The sequence below is a fragment of the Triturus cristatus genome, chromosome 9 (genome assembly GCF_964204655.1).
Source record: "Triturus cristatus chromosome 9, aTriCri1.1, whole genome shotgun sequence".
NCBI lineage: Eukaryota > Metazoa > Chordata > Amphibia > Caudata > Salamandridae > Triturus > Triturus cristatus.
In genome coordinates, this window is record NC_140592.1 from 1286597892 (window position 1) to 1286618247 (window position 20356).

Sequence of the window (20356 nt, forward strand, 5' to 3'; positions counted from 1 at the left end):
CCCCTGATCATCATGGTCTGGAGACGGGGTCGGGGAGCAATGAGGAAGGGGTGGAAGGGGCGGAGGGGGCGGAGGTGGAAGAGGTGGAGGTGGAGGTGGAGGCGGAGCCCGTTTGTCCAAATGTCTCTTTTTAGAAGAGAGTGCCAAATGTCCAGTTTTTGGATCCTTGGTAAGTGTCTTTTGCAATGGATCCGGTGTAAACAGTTCCTGAGACAATGTTTGTTCCGTTGGCGCCGAAGGTTTCGGGGCGATGACTTTTTAGGCTTGTCCGTGCTGTGCTTTTTTGGAACCTCAGATTTCTTGGTCGGCGCCGAGGTAGGCTTCGGCGCGGGAGTGTCGGTGCCGAGGGCCTTATGGTGTTTGGTCGGTACCAAAAGGCTGGGTTTCGACACCGAGGGCTTTGGTGCGGAGCTCTGTGTCGAGGTAGAGGCCGGTCTCTTTTTCGGTGCCGAAGTGTGTTTCTCGGCACCGCTGGCAGGTTGGCTCGAGCCCGAGCCGCCGGAAGGCTCATTAGGCTTCTTCACCGGGCCCGAAGGTGGGGTGTTTGAAGCAATGTCTTTGGTCTTGCCTAGGCCCGGAGGCGAAGGCGTGACCGAAGCCTTTTTGGGTGTCGGCGCAGGTGTGGGAGGGGGTATAGTGCTCACGACCCTCTGCGCCGGAGTGAGGTCCTCCACACCCGAGTCGTCTGCTTCGGAAGCACTGACGAGGTCCTCTTCGGTGTGCTGCTGTCCCGGAGCTTCGACGTCGTCCCCGAAGATGTCGACTGGAACGGAGGTCGAGGAGTGCGCCATGTTTCGATCTCGAATAGTCTTTTTCGATCTGAAAGACTTGCAGGCGGGACAGTCTCGAGCCTCGTGTTCAGGGGAGAGGCAGAGGTTGCACACCTCATGAAGATCGGTGTGGGGGAATTTGGACCTACATCGAGGGCACTTCTTGAATGGAGTTCTTTCCATCAGCCGGGACCGGAGCTTGGATAGGCCCGAAGGCCGCCGTCGACGACTGGAATCGAAGATGTGTCGAAGGGAAGGTGATTGAGGAGATCAGGATCTGAACAATACCGCGATGAGCAAGGATTCCGCTTCGATCGTCGAACTGGAAATGTTCGGAACCGGAGCGCGAAGTATTACATCCGAGCCCGATGGCGGAAAAAACACAATCGGAGGATGGAGCCGAAGGCCATGAGCAATACGAACCAAGGGAGGAGTCACCGACCTTGTGACTTCCAAAGACTTTCCAAGAGGAAAAACAAACTGCAAACATCCGGGCCCAACACCAGATGGCGATCTATGCAAAAGTGTGTAATCTGCAGCTCATATGCCTCGAACACATATATATATCATCTCCCCTCTGAGTCCGCCATCACCTAGGAAGGATTGCAGTTCGTGATCTGCGTTTAGGCCATTTTCGAAGCTTTGAAGGCATACGATCCACATTGCCTCCCTTCTGCGCAGGGTAAGTTCCCGGTTACCGCTTTGTGGGTTCATGAGAATTGTGCTGATACCATAGAACAGAAGTATATGGTATCCTTTTTGTGCAGGACATTCGGAAATATGTACGGCTATAGAGAAGAATATCATTTTGTTTCACAGCTCTCATTTGTTCACTTATTCTCTCCTTTAACGTTCGAATAGTGCTACCCACATATTTCTGCCGACACTTGCATTTTATAGTGTACACCACATATCTATTATAATTTATATTAGACAGTATCGTATAGGTCATGTTCCACCTGTCAAATTATTTCTTCTTGTCCATCCCCCATTTACACACCCCACAATGTCCACATTTGTGGAAGCCCAGCATATAGGTTCATCCGATGTTCTTGTATTCCTACTACTGGATAACTGGGGCTTAGTAGATTTCTCTGGGAACTACCACTTCCAAAAATAATAGCCGGCCTGGTATAGATAAAACTTTCTAATGTTTTGTGTGCCTGGGGAATATGTCAATGTCTCATGCTACTGGTCGATCTTCGGGATAGTGTAGTCAAGTTCGTAATAAAGCGAGTAACCTCTGTCCTTCTATCTCCCTTACTACCTACCTGGTGTGTCTTTGAAACCATTGTGTCCGTAAAATGGCATTGCACAATGTCGGTTTGCGGTACAAATCTGTTCTCTATCTTATCGCCCTTTATGTAAAATTCCATATTTAAGAATATTATTCTTTTCCTACTGCACTGATGAGTGAATGTAATATTTGTCCCAGTGCTGTTGAGATACTCACAAAACCTTTGTAGTTTGTCTAGTAAGGGAGGCGATGTGGATCTCACACCTTCAAAGTGTGGAGAACGGACTAAACACAGATCACGAACGGCAATACTTCATATTAGTTCTGGAGGAAATATCTGATCCTGCCTCCAACAGGGTGGCTGTGTGCAGCCAAAATCCCACTAAAGCAGCTCTCCTTTGGAGGTGCAGTGGAGTACCACTAGAGGGGACTGAGCTGCACATTGCCTCTGCTAATCTCCATGTATCCTGGAACCCTGGCCTCCGTTATGAAAGCCTGGCGGGCTGGAGGAGGAGTCTGGCATTGACGGGACAAAAAAACTCCCCTGTAGCCACGAAGAGGCCGACATTGCTGGTAAAATTGCCTTGTGGGAGCAGACAGGCAGAAGAAACCTGCTGCGGCTCTGCTCTCACTAAAGCACTCCAAGGCAGAGTTATCTTTATTCTCACAAAGGTGGGTTCCCTCGTTGGGCACCCAGTAAAGATGCTTGGATGTTCCCAGAGAAACCTATGGATCTCCTCCAGGTGTAGGGAAGAATAGCCAAACTAGTGCCCATGGCACGTCCCAAGCAATCATTTGTGTCCAGTGATGAGCGGGTTATAGATTTTGCTGCATTGCAACAGTCCTGAATAGTCTGCATGAGAGAGATGGCCAAAAGTTGTCTGAAACGGTGGTGAAATTTGAGCCACCATTTCCTAAACTGCATGGGAACAACAGCCAAGGAGACAGTTGGTGCGGACCAATCAAAGAGCAAAGCTCATAGAGTAGAATATATATTTGCCAAGTCTTTTGGACCTGCGATCGAGAAGATTGGAGAATATGCTTGGACTGACCCGTCTGGACGTGGAATGCAAGAATAGAAAGGGAGGGTCATCAGGTGCATGCCAACGCTGGCAGGTAACCTGTCGATTGACGGGTGGTCTCGAACAGGGCTCAGTCTAAGTGCCCAAAAGGGCGTCAGCAAGCAGCTCTTTAAGTGGCTCAGTGAGAGCCTGACCAGGCAGGGAACTTTTATGTGCTCCCACCTGGTGAGAGCAGGAAGCTACCCCAACAGCACTCCTGTGGGCAGGGAAACTTAAGAATTGCACCCGCCCGTGGGAAGGGAGCAATGCCGGCTTCAGCTGCACCCAGGATGGGGAGCTGGTGGGGCTGCAGGGTTCTCCCCGGAGCCCACAACGTAAGTAATGCTGTGGGGCGCCCCAAGTGGGCAGCCCACTTATTTCGAATACATTTAAAAAAAGTGTACTTGCAATGCACTGCTAATTACCCCACATATCACATCACTTATGACATGGTCTATGACATCATTGGTAAAATAACTGCAACATCTGAAATGGCATAATTAATGATATGGCTGTGCACGGCGGGGGCGCGAGTTCTAGTTACCTGACAGCGAGTGTTCGAGTTACTAGAGACAACTATAACTGCTGAATTTAAGTGGTTTTCTTAGTTTAAAGCGTGGGGAGCATGGGGTATCAGAGCCAGGAGCAACACATTGTGACTACTATTACTGGAAGCTTGAAGCGGGTTATTCACGTGGGGGGGGGGGGGGGCGGGGGTCATACTCCCTCATATGTGATACTTTGTAACCGTGTAAAATAATCTTATAATGCCAACAAAGTGCGCCGGTGACAAAAGGATGGAGAGATGGCAATACAACTCCATACTACCCAGGTTATCAGTTATGTACTTTTTAAAGGTACACGTGTGTTTTGGGCAGTTACCTTGAGAATGGCATTCCCTTTGTTAAGCAGAGAATGGTTTACCGTAAACAGTAAGTGAAACACTGGCCTATTCAACTGAAAAGCTGTTTTCCGATATGTGCAGGTACGAACGATGGGCACTCAGCTAAATTGAAAAGTCATCATCTAAATGCACTGCAGGGCTTACGAGACGGATTAGCTACAGGGAAGGCAATGGGGCTTGTGATATTCACAATTACTTCATAATTCCTGTGGATTGAGTTTTTTTATACAACTGTATTTTGTGCAATGAATACAACCAAACACAATGGAAAAATATCCATCTATAAACCCAAGTAGATCTACAGATCTAGGTGCATCTACACAGCTTTCACGCATCAACGCATGATCAACGCTGAAGATAAAGTTACTTTAAAAGGTAAACATGAATTTTCTCAACGCTTCCAACCTTCTCAACAGATTCTGAAACCCATGCATTTAGGAGTAATCTGGGCTCCATGCCAACAATGGGCACCTGGGGCAACATGCCTGAGAAGTGGCCCTGTACATACCATTGGGTTCATCAGAAAGTCACTCCATCCCCAGGACTCCCTCTTGATGAAGTATGACGGTGGACCAGAGGATTTCATTTGCAGAGGGTATGGGAGACGTACAACCTCCGAGGTCTTGATGTAATTCACAAACCGGGCCCTAGAAGGAGAAAAAAAAAAAAAAGAACCATGAGTGGAGCTGTGCAGAGGGCCGGGAAGCAGAAGGAGGCGGGGAGTCAGGCTACGGACACACAAATACAACACACATACCCACCCACCGCCTGATAACTTCCAGGACACATTTGGAAGCTAAAGGGACTTTCTGCTTGTGGATGGATGGAGCAATTACGGTCTCTTGGTGCCGCATATCCCTAAGCCTTATTACACACTGCTCAGTCTAAGCAGGGTTTAATGCCCTTTCATGGAGGTCTTAACAATGGTTAATTGACTGCCCTTCAATTATAGGCCTCAGCCACGTACGAAACCATATACTAAAGGGAAGACATTTAAAAGCCATTAACACCCAACATCATATTGGCAAAAAGCCCATTAGCAGCCATGCTCCTCACCTCACCCACACACAGACATGGCACAAGTCCCTGCTTATTATACGCACTTGTTTCACATCTTCACTTTAAGTAAAACACGCAAGCACATGGCAGCAGTTGGTGTCGGTAGCTCAGCACTGCATAGAAGACACAGATAAGAATGTCAGCTTTACAGTCACATAGTTCAAGAAGCAGCACGAGTAACAGCTCAAGGTGAGGTGTAGAGTGTGGACATAGACTAGCTCAGCATGTGGAATGAGCGTCGCTCCTAAAGTAAAGCAAGTTAAATGCGGTGGCTATTCATGTGACAAACACATTCAGAGGGCTACGATAAATGCATGGGTTACTCTCATGGTGCAGGAAGTGGCACAGATGCCTGCGGAAAGGTTACTTACCTGTAAGCATCTGTTTGTGGCATGTGCTGCTGTAGATTCACGTGCTGCTGTAGATTCACATGCTGTGTATACTTCTGCCATCTAGTGTCGGGCTCTGATGTTTACAGCTTGCTTTTCTTCAAAGGACATCTTTCTTTTTGGGACACTGAGCCTAGTGACCCCACCTACTGGTGGCATTGCGCATGGACATCGACTCCATTGCTACACTGTTTTTTCCCGGCACGGAGGGCAAGACTCAAGGTGGAGCACAGATAATACATTGAAGATAATCGTCCAAAGAAAAAGACACAAAAAGAATATAAACTGCAACAACCTCGGGCGACTGGGGAGGAGGGTGGGCACATGTGAATCTACAGCACTACAGGTCACAAACAGATGCTTACAGGGTAAGTAACATTTTCCGTTCGTGGGATGTGTAGCTGTGGATACACATGCTGTACATTAGCTGGAAAGCAGTCCTCCTAAAAGTGATGGCTTAGCCAGAGGATGTTGCAGAAGACTGGAAAAGAGTACGTAGGACAGCCTGGCCGACTCTAGTTTGCTGCCTGGCCAGATCGTCCACACAGTAGTGTTTAGTAAAGGTTTGTGGGGTAGATTAGGTCGCTGATTTACAGATGTCAGCTATTGGTAGGTTACCCAAGTTCACCACTGAAGCCCCTTTCTTTGGAGTGGAATGAGGTCAAGGAGGGGCAGGAAGTCATCGGTTACCTCTAGTATAACAAGTTTGTATGCACTTGACTAACCAATGTGCTACGCCTGCTTTAGAAAGCGCACGTCCCTTGTGCAGCTTGGAGTACGACAGTTGTTGGGTCTTACACAATAGTTTTGTTCTATCAGTATTGTACAGGAGTGCTCTTTTGACTGAGAGTTCTGCTACAGATTCCAGATGCAGAAAGACGACTGGCAGTTCAATCATCTGATTAAGGAGGAAACTAGAGGCCAACGTAGGAAGGAATTTTTTATGCGTTCAAAGGACCACCTTTCTTGATCTACCTGGAAAAGGGCTCTTCTATGGTAAGAGCGTGTACCTCACCCACTCGTCTTATGGAAAAGATGGCCACAAGGAAGGCCACCAGAATTGCAGTGGACAAGAGTGAAGGGCTTCAAAAGGACGACCCTTGAGTCTAGTGAGAACACAAGTTTATGTTCCAAACCAGAGCAGGCAGTGTCCTGGGTAGAATACCTCTTTTAAGGCCTTACATGAATGTTCTAATAACAGGCACTCTGAATATAGAAACCTGTGTTTCTTGGTCGTTCTATAGCTAGGCAGCTATGGCAGTCAAGTGTAATCGGATAGAGGTGTAGGCTAGGCCGGATTTCTGCAAGCGCAGAAAGTAAACAATATCCAGTACTTAGAGAGTTCATGGTTTTTGGGAGGCAGTAGTGCACAAAACATTTCCATTTGGCAGCGTAACAGGCCCTGGTGGTGGGTCGACGCCTCTTGAGAATAGACATACACTCCTATGGTAGGTTGAGGTTACCAACTTCTAAGACCTCAGGAGTCAGATCTCAAGCAGGCCTCGAACAATCATAAAAATGTTAATAGACATGCAGGGCGGGGACAGGAACATTTCTCAGTCATGTTTAAAAACTCACTTTTAATATGTATATTACTAAAGCATGATGTGGTAGTGCACTGTCATTTACAGACAACACATTTTCCATGGAAATGACCACTAACATGCAGCTTTATTGATAAAACTATATAGCGTGCAATGTCCGGAAATTGGGTTTAAAAAAAATATTTATCATTTGCACATCACCAAATAAAGTGCTCTGATTTGTTTCCAGCGTATAAAAATATTTTTTTCACCACACAATTACAAAAATATGCCTTCATAACTACTGAAATAGCACTTATTAGCTATTTCAATGCTACGTTAGAAAAACAGCTCGACATCTTAAAACATTTCATTTCACATGCTTTGCATAGCACGATTGTCACACAGTTCACTTTACAAAATCACAGTCCGAGAAAAAAAAGTAAATGTAGGAAGACAAACTGACAAGATAAAAAGATTTAAAGGTAACTTTATTGTTCATTCACTTTGTGAATGAACAGAACAGCTGTTATTTGCCAGCTCGCCAGAACAGGCGAGTAGGCCCTATAAATAACTCGCCCTGATGAAAGAGCGAGTGTGCGAGTAGATTTCTCGAGGCTCAGCATGGTTGAGTGCCTCAGGGTTGGGATGCATGAGTGTGCCCTGGTTTTGTGCGAGTAGGTTCGACCTATTGGGGAGATTCTCACAATTTCTAGCAGCGTGACATACCATGGTTTGAGTGCCCATGCTGGTGCCGCTAGAATGAGCGTGAGGGAATTCAGAGTCTCATCACAACACACTGTAGGAGTGGGAGAGGCAGAAAAGTGGAGGCAAATATCCCTGACCAATTCATACGTAGTGCTTTCCTTGGCCTGTGGGTGTGGTAGACTAGCAGCAAAACTTGGGCATTTAGAATGTTCTGCTGTGGCTAACAGATCTATAAGTGGCAACCCCCAGAGCTGGAAGTACCGGATTAGGACCAGGTGGTGTTGCTTCTCATTCATGTACTTGTTGATGCATCCTGCTGAGCAGGCCCGCTATTTTGTTTTCCACCCCTGGAATATGTTCCATGAGTAGGTGTAAACTATGATGAACTGTCCGCCACCAGATCACCTTGGCTACTCTGGACAGTTGTGGTGAAATATTTATCGAATTAGAGGCAAAAATTATATAAGATCCAATTCAGTACCTTGAATTGATAATGATGTCCGCTTACCACAAACCTTAAATATCTCAGATGTGCTGGGTGGACAGGTATGTGTAAGTAGACATCCTTCCGATCCAGGGCAGCCATGAAGCCGCCTTGCTGCCAAAACAATATAACGCCCGGTAGAATCACCATATGGAAGTGCTCTGACAGAATGTATTTGTTGAGAGTCCTGCGATCGAGGATGGGTCTGAGGGAGTCGTCCTTTGGGATAAAAAAAGTAGAGGGAGTATAAACACTTTCTGCTGTGTTGTGGGGGAATGGGCACTATGGCCCCCCTGTCCAGGAGGGCCTGTACCTTGTTGTGAAGGAGACGCAGATGTTCTTATATCTTTGTTCATGAGGGGGCAGAGGGTGGTGTTTGGTGGCATTTTTGTCAGTACCAGACATTATCTCTCCTGTATAATATTTAGAACCCAAATGCCCGACAACATTTCTGTCCAGCGGGGCAGAAACCCCCGTTCTCTTTCCCTGACAGGTGTTGTGTGAAGCTGCAGGTTGTCACTGCCTTAGGGGCAGCACCATTACCTCTACCTCTTCCACTATTGCCCCTATAACCACCCCAGTAGAAAACCTGTGAGTAGGACTGCTCTGTTGACTTTGTGATGGTAGAAGAGGTTTCTGGAGTGGGGTCTTGGATGCCCCATGAAACTGCGAGTGCTGAAAGGAACCTGTGGGGGTCTGTGTTTGGATTGGTCCTTTTGTCTTAGCCATCTGTTTTTTTTTCTGTTTCTCAAGCATCTCATCTACCTGAGGGTCAAACAGATGGTGACCACCAAAAGGAGCATCGAGTAGATGCTGCTGTACTTCCGCTTAAAGCCTGAAACGCACAGGCAGGCAGGATGGTGCAGTAGAATACTAGTATTAATGCCGCAGGTGACTTAATCTGTGGCATCCAGAGCACAGTGTTCACTCAACTAAATCCCACCCAAAGATAGGCCGCATGGCTAGAAATTGGAGACATGCCAATTTGGGAGATTTCTGTAATATGCTAGCCCCCACTGCTCCGTCAGAGCAGCAGTCTATGAACAACCAAGTAGAAAGTATCAAATCTTGGCTCGAATCTGCAAGCGATAGCTTTGCTCCTATATAAAAAAAAATTAAAAAAAATAAAAACACTAAGACCTCACAAAGCCCAACGTTGGTTCTCTCACAACTTTAAAAAAAATTGCCCGAGTCAAGCCGAACGTAGCTGGAGAAGTATTTACTCCTCAGACAAAAAAAAAAAAAAAAAAAAAAAGGCATTTGTGGTACAGTTAAAAAAAATACTAAAATACTATTCTGCAAACCAAGGCTGCTTATTTCTCCAATCAACTTTTTAACTATGCTAAGAAATCCAAGGAAGTTTTTGCTATTGTGGATGAACTATCCAAGCCTGATAAGAGTGACAGCAAACCCTGCTCCCACCCAAGCCCTGTGTGATTCCCTCAACACCTACTTTATAGATAAAATCGCCAGTATCAAAGCTAGTATTCCTACAAACACTTATCCAACGGTTCCACCAGCTATTTGCAGTAACCCCCTACTACTAGACCAGCTCCCTCCTATCTCCAGGGCAGTCTTTTTTAGCTTTCTAAGAAAGGTTGGTTCCGGCTCCCCCATGGATTGTTGCCCCGCACATATTACGGAAAGCCTTCCTGATCTGCCCGGACCCCCCACTTGCGCTCCTTAATACCTCCCTCAAGCAGGGTATCGTCCCAAACGTATTTAATATTGGAACAATTTCTACCTCTTTAATGAAACCTGAGGCGGACCCCCTAGCCCTTACAAATTACCGCCTAATCTCTTTGCTTCCCTACCTGGCTAAGGTTCTGGAAGCTCATGTGGCTAGTAGCCTCAGTTCCTTTATCGAAAGCTCTCAATTTCTTGACCCCCACCAGCCCGGCTTCCGACTGGCTCACTCCACTGAGACCGTTAGTCTCACGGTCGTGGATGAACTTAGGAAGGGTGCGGACATGGGCACTACTCAGGCCTTGGTTCTTCTTGATCTCTCGGCAGCCTTTGACACGGTCAACCATGATCTTTTGGTCGATCGTGTCAGCAGAGCTGGGATCCGGGGCCCGGCTCTCGAGTGGATCATATCTTTTCACAACAATCGCTCTCAGGCTGTCCGTCTCGCTCACATTTCCTCCTCAAAAGTAAACTTGCTTGTGGAGTGCCACAGGGCTCATCTCTCTTGCTGCTTCTATTTAATCTGTACCTACTGCCCCTGATCTGCTCCCTTGTAGAAAGGAAGGTCAGCACCTCCAACTATGCAGACAATCTCCAATTGATATTTGACATCAATCAATCGGCCTCGTCTGTTCTTAATTTCCAATCCATCATGCAATTTATAAGTGAGTGGATGAACAGTAACCATCTGAGGCTGAATCCTGATAAAACGGAGCTGATCCTTATCGGTGGGCCAACCAACCCTGGGAACTCCAACTTCTGGCCTCCCGAACTGGGAAACATACCACTCCCAGCATGTCAAGTCTGGGTATCACCATTATCAGTCATCTATCGGTGAAAGCCCAGATTGGGACAGTGGTCTCTTCCTGCTTCTTACAGTCACGAAGGATCAGGAAGATTAGAAGACGTTTTACCATAGAGGCCCTGACCAAAGTTGTCTTGGCTCTACTCATCTCTCGCATTGACTACGCCAACTCGCTCTACGTGGGCATCCCGGCATACCAAATAAAACGTCTGCAACTAGTGCAAAATTAGGCAGCCAGACTGTTTTATCATCAACCCAAATAGCACCATGTTACGCCATTATTGGTCAGACTTCATTGGCTTCCAGTAACCAAACGTTACGTATTCAAGCTGGGGTGCATGACCTCCAAGGCTCTTCATGGCAGCAGTCCAGCATTTATATCCTCACGGATTCAGCGCTATGCTCCTCTCCAGGACCTTAGGTCCTCCCATCTGAATCTGTTGGTCATCCTGTCCGCAAGACGGAAGAAACACGGGAGACTAAGATTTGCGGTCCAGGCTCCTCAATTCTGGAATTGCCCCCCCCCCCCCACCCCCAGCCCCCCCGCAGAGACAAGAACTCTGACCTCTTCTGCTCTGTTTAGGAAACAAACAAAGACCTGGCTGTTCCAACAAGCATATGGCTGAATCTCCTTTGCAGCAGTTTCTCCTGGACTTCAGCGCCATGAAACCACTTGGTGTACGTGCGCTCTACAAGAACTTATAAAATAACAGTGGATCTTAGTGTTAGAGATAATCTTCTCCTCTGCCACTAACTGTTGCCCCTTCTTGCTGTACTGTTCTGAGAGATACTCTACCAGGTCTGCCATTTGATCTCAGTGTGCACGGTCATACCGGGAGAGCATGCCAACTGAATTTGCAATTCCCCAATGAGTTGCAGACTGCGCCACCACTCTTTTTGCCCTGCATCAATTTACTTGCTCTCTTGGTCGGGAGGGGGTCCATCACTTGTGTCCTGAGTGCTGGCACATTTTCTGCATGCATGATGGACCACCAAAGAGTCATGGAGTAATTGGCCACGAACATATAGAGCATCACAAGTGGAGGCTTTATACTGTGTATCCACCCTAGTCGTGATAACTCTCGCATTGACTGTATCCTTGAAAATCTGGGTGGTAGGCTTGATGACACCCTTGAGCATTGGGAGAGATCGAAGGAGAGTTGGGTGGAGAAGTCCACAAGAAAATCATCCTCTTGCTGCACATGGAGTTCTACATTGTGTAAAGTGGCAGCTCAGGGTAACACCTCATGATAAGAAGTGACATTGTCAGAAGGTGATGGCCTAGTAGACTACAGGTCTGGGTCGTCAGGGTAGTCCGCATCATAGTCATCGCATTGGTCTGGACCCTGTGGATCATGAGGGTAGTCATAAGGTAGCCTTTGACTGTCCCACCCTTCGAATGTGAAGGACTTATAGGCGAGTGCTATGGTGACCCTAAGAGGCAAGGCAGGTTGAGGTGGAGGAGGCGGCGGCGGCAGGCAAGGGAGAGGTTTTCCCGTCATGTCTCTTGCTTTTTGGGGGCTGGAAATTCAGGCGTTTGATGGCCTCCTCAAAACCCAGCTTCCTTTTTGTCACATATTAACTTTTTGACAGAATCCGGCCACTGAATGGTTGGATATGCATTTGCTGTTGTCGAGCATCCAAATGTTCCTGCAGCCTCTCAAGAATTGGCTTGACAAATTCCACGGAAGCCACAGAGGATGCCGCAGTGAACGGAGGCCTTGTTGGGGCTGTAGAAGTTTGCCGACCGGAGGGTGCGGAGCTCAAACTCTGCTCTGATTTCTTCGAGTCAACGGGTGTCAAAGACGATCTCCCTCGGCTCCGAATGTTTTGGTGAGGGGTGTTTCGGCTCTGAAGACTTCGGCTTCGAACCTTCTGAGTCCAATGGTGGCTAAAGAGGTGTCTGAGTCCGAAGCCGAAGCAGCGGATGGAGATTCGAGGCTTGTAGTGGGACTTCATCACCAAATTTGGCTTGGGCAATGGGTCAGTCTCCAAATATCGGAGTCCATCATGGCGGGAAAGCAGTGGTGCACTGGAGGCCTCGTAAGCAACTTGGGAGCTACAAGCTTGTGCCTCTGGGTGGCGATTTATGGGAACATCTATACTCAATGGGACCTTCTGAGGGCACTGGATTGACGGAGGCTCTTCAGACTCTACATCCGCTTTGAAACAGACGCTTCCAGGTGAAAAGGGAGCCTCCATTGCGACGCCTGAGGCATCCACTTCCTCGACAGCTTACTCCTCCTGTTCTCCAAAGATGTCGGAGTCTCCTCGACCTTCGGTATATGCATCATGGCAGTGGAGGCGACAACGGGCGCATCTGTTCCAAAGAGTTTTCTTATTGCGGAACACACAGCAGGCCAAACAAGAGCCCTCACGGTTGTTGGGCGAGAAAGTGGTTGCAGACCTCCTGGAAGTCGGATTTCAGATACATTGCCCGACCACTAGTACAGAATCAGAATGGAGATCTTTTCATCATGGGACCATTTTCAAGCCGAGCAGTTGGAAGTCGAGGGTCTTAGATCGACACAGAGTCAAAACCGACTAGAAATCAGGATTGCCTGTAGGTACGAACAAGAGGATGGATTCGAGGGCCCGGCAAGAACACTACGAGGAGTTTAACCGGAGCTTTAAACAACACGTCCGAATGAGACGGCAGAGAAAAAACAATTCAAACAACAGAGTCTATGCCCATGCACAATACCACTTATAAGTGGAGTCACCAGACCCCGGGACTTTAACAAAAACTTACTTCGAAGAAAACAAGTTGTACATGTCCGAGCCCTACACTAGATGGCGAAAGCATGCACAGCATGTGTATCTGCAGCTGCACAGGCCACGAACATATAGTTATGTGGTGCAGAAAATTATATGGAAATGATGGTTGTAGTCACCTGTTAGAAGAAGTCAGTCTCATGGTACAGGATGTAGGATGGATGCTGCAATCAAAGGCATGTCGTGTAGGACACGATGGACGAGGGGTGGATGCTGCAATCAAAGGCATCGTGTAGGACATGATGGATGAGGGGTGGATGCTGCAATCAAAGGCGTCGTGTAGGACATGATGGACGAGGGGTGGATGCTGCAATCAAAGGCGTCGTGTAGGACATGATGGATGAGGGGTGGATGCTGCAATCAAAGGCGTCGTGTAGGACATGATGGATGAGGGGCGGATGCTGCAATCAAAGGCGTCGTGTAGGACATGATGGATGGATGCTGCAATCAAAGGCGTCGTGTAGGACATGATGGATGAGGGGTGGATGCTGCAATCAAAGGCATGTCGTGTAGGACATGATGGATGAGGGGTGGATGCTGCAATCAAAGGCGTCGTGTAGGACATGATGGATGAGGGGCGGATGCTGCAATCAAAGGCGTCGTGTAGGACATGATGGACGAGGGGCGGATGCTGCAATCAAAGGCGTCGTGTAGGACATGATGGACGAGGGGTGGATGCTGCAATCAAAGGCGTCGTGTAGGACATGATGGACGAGGGGTGGATGCTGCAATCAAAGGCGTCGTGTAGGACATGATGGATGAGGGGTGGATGCTGCAATCAAAGGCGTGTAGGACATGATGGATGAGGGGCGGATGCTGCAATCAAAGGCGTCGTGTAGGACATGATGGATGAGGGGCGGATGCTGCAATCAAAGGCGTCGTGTAGGGCATGATGGATGAGGGATGGATGCTGCAATCAAAGGCGTCGTGTGAGACATGATGGATGAGGGATGGATGCTGCAATCAAAGGCGTCGTGTGAGACATGATGGAGGAGGGGTGGATGCTGCAATCAAAGGCGTCGTGTAGGACATGATGGATGAGGGGCAGATGCTGCAATCAAAGGCGTTGTGTAGGACATGATGGATGAGGGGCGGATGCTGCAATCAAAGGAGTCGTGTAGGACATGATGGATGAGGGGTGGATGCTGCAATCAAAGGCGTCGTGTAGGACATGATGGATGAGGGGCGGATGCTGTAATCAAAGGCGTCGTGTAGGACATGATGGATGAGGGGCGGATGCTGCAATCAAAGGCGTCGTGTAGGACACGATGGATGAGGGGTGGATGCTGCAATCAAAGGCGTCGTGTAGGACACGATGGATGAGGGGTGGATGCTGCAATCAAAGGCGTCGTGTAGGACATGATGGATGAGGGGTGGATGCTGCAATCAAAGGCGTCGTGTAGGACACGATGGATGAGGGGTGGATGCTGCAATCAAAGGCGTCGTGTAGGACACGATGGATGAGGGGTGGATGCTGCAATCAAAGGCGTCGTGTAGGACATGATGGATGAGGGGTGGATGCTGCAATCAAAGGCGTCGTGTAGGACACGATGGATGAGGGGTGGATGCTGCAATCAAAGGCGTCGTGTAGGACACGATGGATGAGGGGTGGATGCTGCAATCAAAGGCGTCGTGTAGGACATGATGGATGAGGGGCAGATGCTGCAATCAAAGGCATGTCGTGTAGGACATGAAGGAGGAGGGGTGGATGCTGCAATCAAAGGCGTGTAGGACATGATGGATGAGGGGTGGATGCTGCAATCAAAGGCGTGTAGGACATGATGGATGAGGGGCGGATGCTGCAATCAAAGGCGTGTAGGACATGATGGATGAGGGATGGATGCTGCAATCAAAGGCGTCGTGTAGGACATGATGGACGAGGGGTGGATGCTGCAATCAAAGGCGTCGTGTAGGACATGATGGATGAGGGGCAGATGCTGCAATCAAAGGCATGTCGTGTAGGACATGAAGGAGGAGGGGTGGATGCTCAACACAAACTGTGGTACGCATGTTATGTTATGTATATTTGTTGAGTGCACTAACACCATCGAAGGTATTCTGGCATGGAATGTCTGAGTTGCAGACCCATGGTACGGGGCAAATTAGTAATATTGTGACAAATCAAGTGGTGCATGATATGGCACGAGTTTACTGGGCACTGTCCGGTGTCACAGGGGTCAAGAGGTGGAATGGATTCTATATTTAGAATGATGCAACAGTACTGATGCCATGTCTTGTCTTACATGTTGGGGTGCAGGCTGTAAGACAAAAGTCATCGCCACAGCCGCTTGGAGGAAGCCTCGGCATTAATACTGCATTTATGTGGGTTGGAATCCAAGGTTTTAGTTGCCATTGAAGATGTGGCATCATTGGCACTCTACTGATACCGAGAGCAGGAGAGGAAGTTTCATTTTTAACAAGCCTCAAAGAATACAGCACACAGTTATCCGCACCAAGCAATTCACGTGCATTCTTAATGGGCAGAGCCTCAGCAAGGGTCAACCAGGAACGGACACCAGCACAACTACACCTTCAACTCAGACTATCAATTATTTAACTTTTAAAGCACACACCTGCTTCTTCGTGACAGACATCTTGCAATCATCTCAATAAAGGAGAGGGTACAACTTGACCTTGCTGGAACAAAAACATACTCCCACTGATTCGAGCTGCTGGACACTTACCTTTTCTCATGCAACACCCATATTTGTAAGCTCAGAGGTAGTGTGGAACTTGTTATTCTGTTGTCGCTTGGGACACAAATGCTAACCGCAATCTCCTGGACTCCTAGATCAACAGGGCGGGCTGAAGGGTCTTACCTCATTTTGCCTTTTGAAGTGATGTCCACACGAAGAGGCTCAAATCGGTACGCTGGGGACACAACTTCCACAACATATGAGCCAGAAGGAACATCATGGACCACAAAGCTGCCATCGGTTCTTAAAAAGAAAAAATAATTTTCGCTTTTTAAAATTGTATAAAAAAAACACAGGCTCATTTTCAAAGCAAAAAAGTGAATTCGGAGGCAATGCTCGGGAATAAAGAATTCGTTTAGCTGTCTCAAATCCGCCTCCAGGAAGGAGCAACCAGCAGCTACCGTTTTTATTTTATTCTTCATAGAAGAGGAAAAGTTAACACCAGTTCTTAAAACTATTGCCTGTAAAAAACCGTTACCCTATGCCAATCCTCATATGTTCCATATAGAGGGACCAGAACCCTGTTGCTGAAATAGTCTGGTGCCTGCAAGATTTTAAGAATCTAAAATAACATTGTGTATCACACATATGTAGAAAGCTAAATCTTTAGAGTTTTCTAATATTTATTTTGTTTTACACGACAGCTGAGATTGCTATAATAATTTACATTATTCTAATACATAGGGTTTACGCGATGACTGTACATAATCTCTTATTGTAAAATAAAAGCTGTGTGTGTCTGCTCCCAGAGGCCAGAGTGAGGTTCAAACATAAAACGTTATTCTTCAAAATAGAAAGTTTCTCTGGCAGGGGTGTGGGACTCAACGCCCCGAATCTGGATGATCTCAACTCATCTTAGAGTAGATTGAGAAACACCCATCTGTTCTTCCTTTCTCTGGGCGGAGGGGGAGCATTCCTTACTCCCTTGTGACTAAGCAGATCTAATTGGGCGTGCCCTAAAAAAAACTAGAAGGTTTATAACAGACCCACGGGAATTCAAATCCATGAATTGTCCATATGTATCTATGTGTCCTCAAGTAATGCAACTGGTGCTATGTAAAGCGCTGTGATAACTGATTCGGGTCTTGGTCGCACTATATAAAACTCTGTAAAATAAACAAACAAAATGTGGTATTTACATAGCTCAAAACTAGCCAACAAGCAGCGGAGAGCACCACCGGTTGAAAGGCAAAGATACACACAAGTGACTGGAAGGCTAGGTAGGGTCTGAGAGTGGAAGGAGACGGTCACTCATTTGCTTCCAGTGGGAAAGCACAGAATGTACTGCTAAAGCGAACAGAAGGCTCAAGTTGGAGGTCTACCTTGGATATGACATATTGAAGAACGGGCTTGAGGTCTGAGGAGGAACAAGGCTGGATTTAGGGTCAAGATACAGAAAGATTGCGATAATTTGCCATACGTCCATCCAAAAAAGACTGGATGAGCATGCAGCTATATAACAAAGGGATTAAATCACCCTGTTCTGACTGGCAGTGCCAGCATAATGGAGAAGAAATCAGACCCATTTTAAGGATTTGCTATGGGTACAGTGAGTTCTATGCAGTCTGATTAAACTAGCTTTGGTTACAGCGCAGGTCATTATGGAACATGCATCCATTGATACACTGTTTTTGAAGGTATATTAGATTTACAAACAGAGTTACATTCTTCCTTGTGTATACTTGATAAAAAGGTTCGACGAGTGCACAGGAAGTGATCAAATTTTGATGCTACTTTGCATGTTTTACTAAATTTAACTACCAAATCAACCTTCCCTGGCGTTATTCATGTTCATTTTTAGGCCTAGACTACCAGATAGCGCAAGCTGTCTTGTTGCAAAAGGCCTACTGTGAGCTTAAAGGGGCTTACAGCCTGCGATTGCTACCCTTGGTTGGGTTTATTGTCACTCATTTGCTGGTTTGGTATAGGATGCCTTGCTTTCCTTTCCTCCGTCCCTGCAGCTTATCCTCTTTACCATCCTTTTGATTGGCTAACTTGTATCCTTCCACTGTGCACTCCTAGGGAACTACTTTTTTCTGTTTGGTTAAACACTATGCGAGCACAAGTTGTGCAGGTCTCTCCCTGGCCAAATACCCACCCCTTTGTGTTCACTCCCTCATGAGCTTCCCTCTGTGTTGCTCGCCCACCTCCCCGATCCTGCACTCTATATTGCTCTCTCCATCGTAATCTTCTCCACCACCTGTGTTGGTCTCCAAAGAGTCCCTTTACTTTATCTTCATTGCCCCAACCCAGAGATCTTTTTTTATTCTCGCACAAAAAAATATTTGATTTAAAGATCCAAATAAAATCTTCTAACTTGGAGCAGTAAATTTGAAGGAACAAGTAGGAAAGGAAAACCATGCCCTTGTTAAGCTGTAGGCACATGCAGACGTGGTGACAAACATGTACGCATACAGAATGATGCAACTGCATTTTGCCAGTGTTGCAAAACAGCATTGACAAACAACAAATTCAAAAGGCAAGTCTTACTGGCTTTGAAAATCCTGATTTCTAACAACCGCCTTTAACTTCAGAAAGTTATAACATGCATTGTCCGATAATTTAAATTCACTCTGGAGCAGGGAACATGTTTTCGGCTACTGATCGAACACCAGTCACCAGTTACACACCTTTACCTTCATGTGTTCCAAAGAACAGATTTTCCTCTGCATTTTAGGTTCTTCCCCTTTTCCATGATAAATTATGTTTGGATTCAGCGAATGTGTTCATTAGATTTAGCTCGATATTTAGTATGACAAAGCAGCATACCTACGGTGGAGTCTGGGGTAGTTTATGGACTGGTTCCTCAAGGTATACCAGGGAAGCACAATCCGTCTGTACCTAAAGCCACTGACATCTTTGAAGTTTACACCAGTAGTCCACTATGCTGTAGTTACCTATTAACCACACTATATAACTCAACTCAAACTACTACCGATATGTCTGCATTAAAATAGTAGGAGACGAGGGGGCTTATGTCAGGATAGCCAAAGTCTTACCTTTGCTAAGCTCCCTTATATGCAGCTTTTTATGATAAGTGTGCCATGGTTCACTCCTGCCTCAGCTTCAAATTTTCAAGATTTGCACCTTCCAGAGTGAAGCTATGGTGAGTGCTGAGGCCTTATAGGACTCAAGAATAACACACACACGTAAGTTAATCAACTCCAATAATAATACCAATGATATCTTTAAAAAGACATACTCAAACACAGATCATTTGTTTTCCAGGATGCTTTCTGGAGCCAAGACAAACTGTGCTGTTCTTTTTTGCTCCTTTCCACTCTTCTTCGCTGCCCGCCTCCTCCGCGAACATTCACAAAACACGTCACTGGTGAAGACTTTAGCCCACTACATGGACTCTAAACTGTGATCTACTGATTTAATTTTAATCTTTTATACTGATCACACCCAAATTATTTTTCACCGTGCGAGCCTTCCTCGTCAGCCTTCTTTCATCCGTGCGTGCTTTCGTGGTCACGTGGATGACCACGAATCTTAAGATAAAAAATGACAAAACCGAAACAAACTTTCTTCCCATCACTCCTTTCACTCTCATGGTGACCAACTAAGCTCCCTTCCCACCCCGTGGCAGGTGTGCAGAACTTGGGTGCCTGTTTCGACGAGTCCCACTCCTCCACTCATGTAAGCGGAGTTTCTTCTTCCTGCTTCTATCGGAGTCATCTGCTGAAGAAAATTCTTCATATTCTTCCTTTATTATCTTGCCAACTCACAGCCCTGTCAATCATCCTCTGCGGACCAGACTTCTGAAATCTTCTAGATCATGGCCCACCTGTCCATCGTATTCATCGCCTCGCTCTCATTACATATGTGGCTGCCAATCTTACAGCGTCCTTCACGTCTCCTCTTCTAGTCTTTTGGCCATTGCCAAGATCTACTGCTCCAGAATAAAAGAAACTCACCTTTTCCTCTCGCATCTAAAATCCAGAAGTCTCTTGCCCTTGTTAAGGCCGACTGATAATCTGGTCATCTGTAAAACCTTCCAATCCCACCCATTTGACTTTTTCTGATCCATTGCAGCGTCTTACCAGCTGTCGCCCTTCTAGTGCCGGGAAACCTTGCTGGGAGATAGCAAGAAATCTGGAAGGCTTACCGTAAAGAGCACACTAAGACTACTTCGATATCCTACCACCAGAGTGATATGCTCTTCAATGGTTTGATCAGGATTCTAAGATGTTACAAGGAATCCTTCACTTTGGAATAGTCTGCCAAATGATCTTAACACTGTCTAACCAATTATA

General features: G+C 46.8%; 1 protein-coding gene across 1 annotated transcript in view; it reads right to left on the reverse strand.

Annotated features, from left to right (window-relative positions):
- Positions 1-20356, reverse strand: part of EMC7 (ER membrane protein complex subunit 7) — a 71668-nt gene that overhangs the window by 37044 nt on the left and 14268 nt on the right. The window contains exons 2-3 of the mRNA XM_085627469.1: positions 16221-16340; positions 4481-4619 (exon numbers count right to left, since the gene is read on the reverse strand). Coding sequence (XP_085483595.1) covers positions 4481-4619; positions 16221-16340 — 259 coding nt within the window. The remainder of the gene's footprint in view (positions 1-4480; positions 4620-16220; positions 16341-20356) is intronic.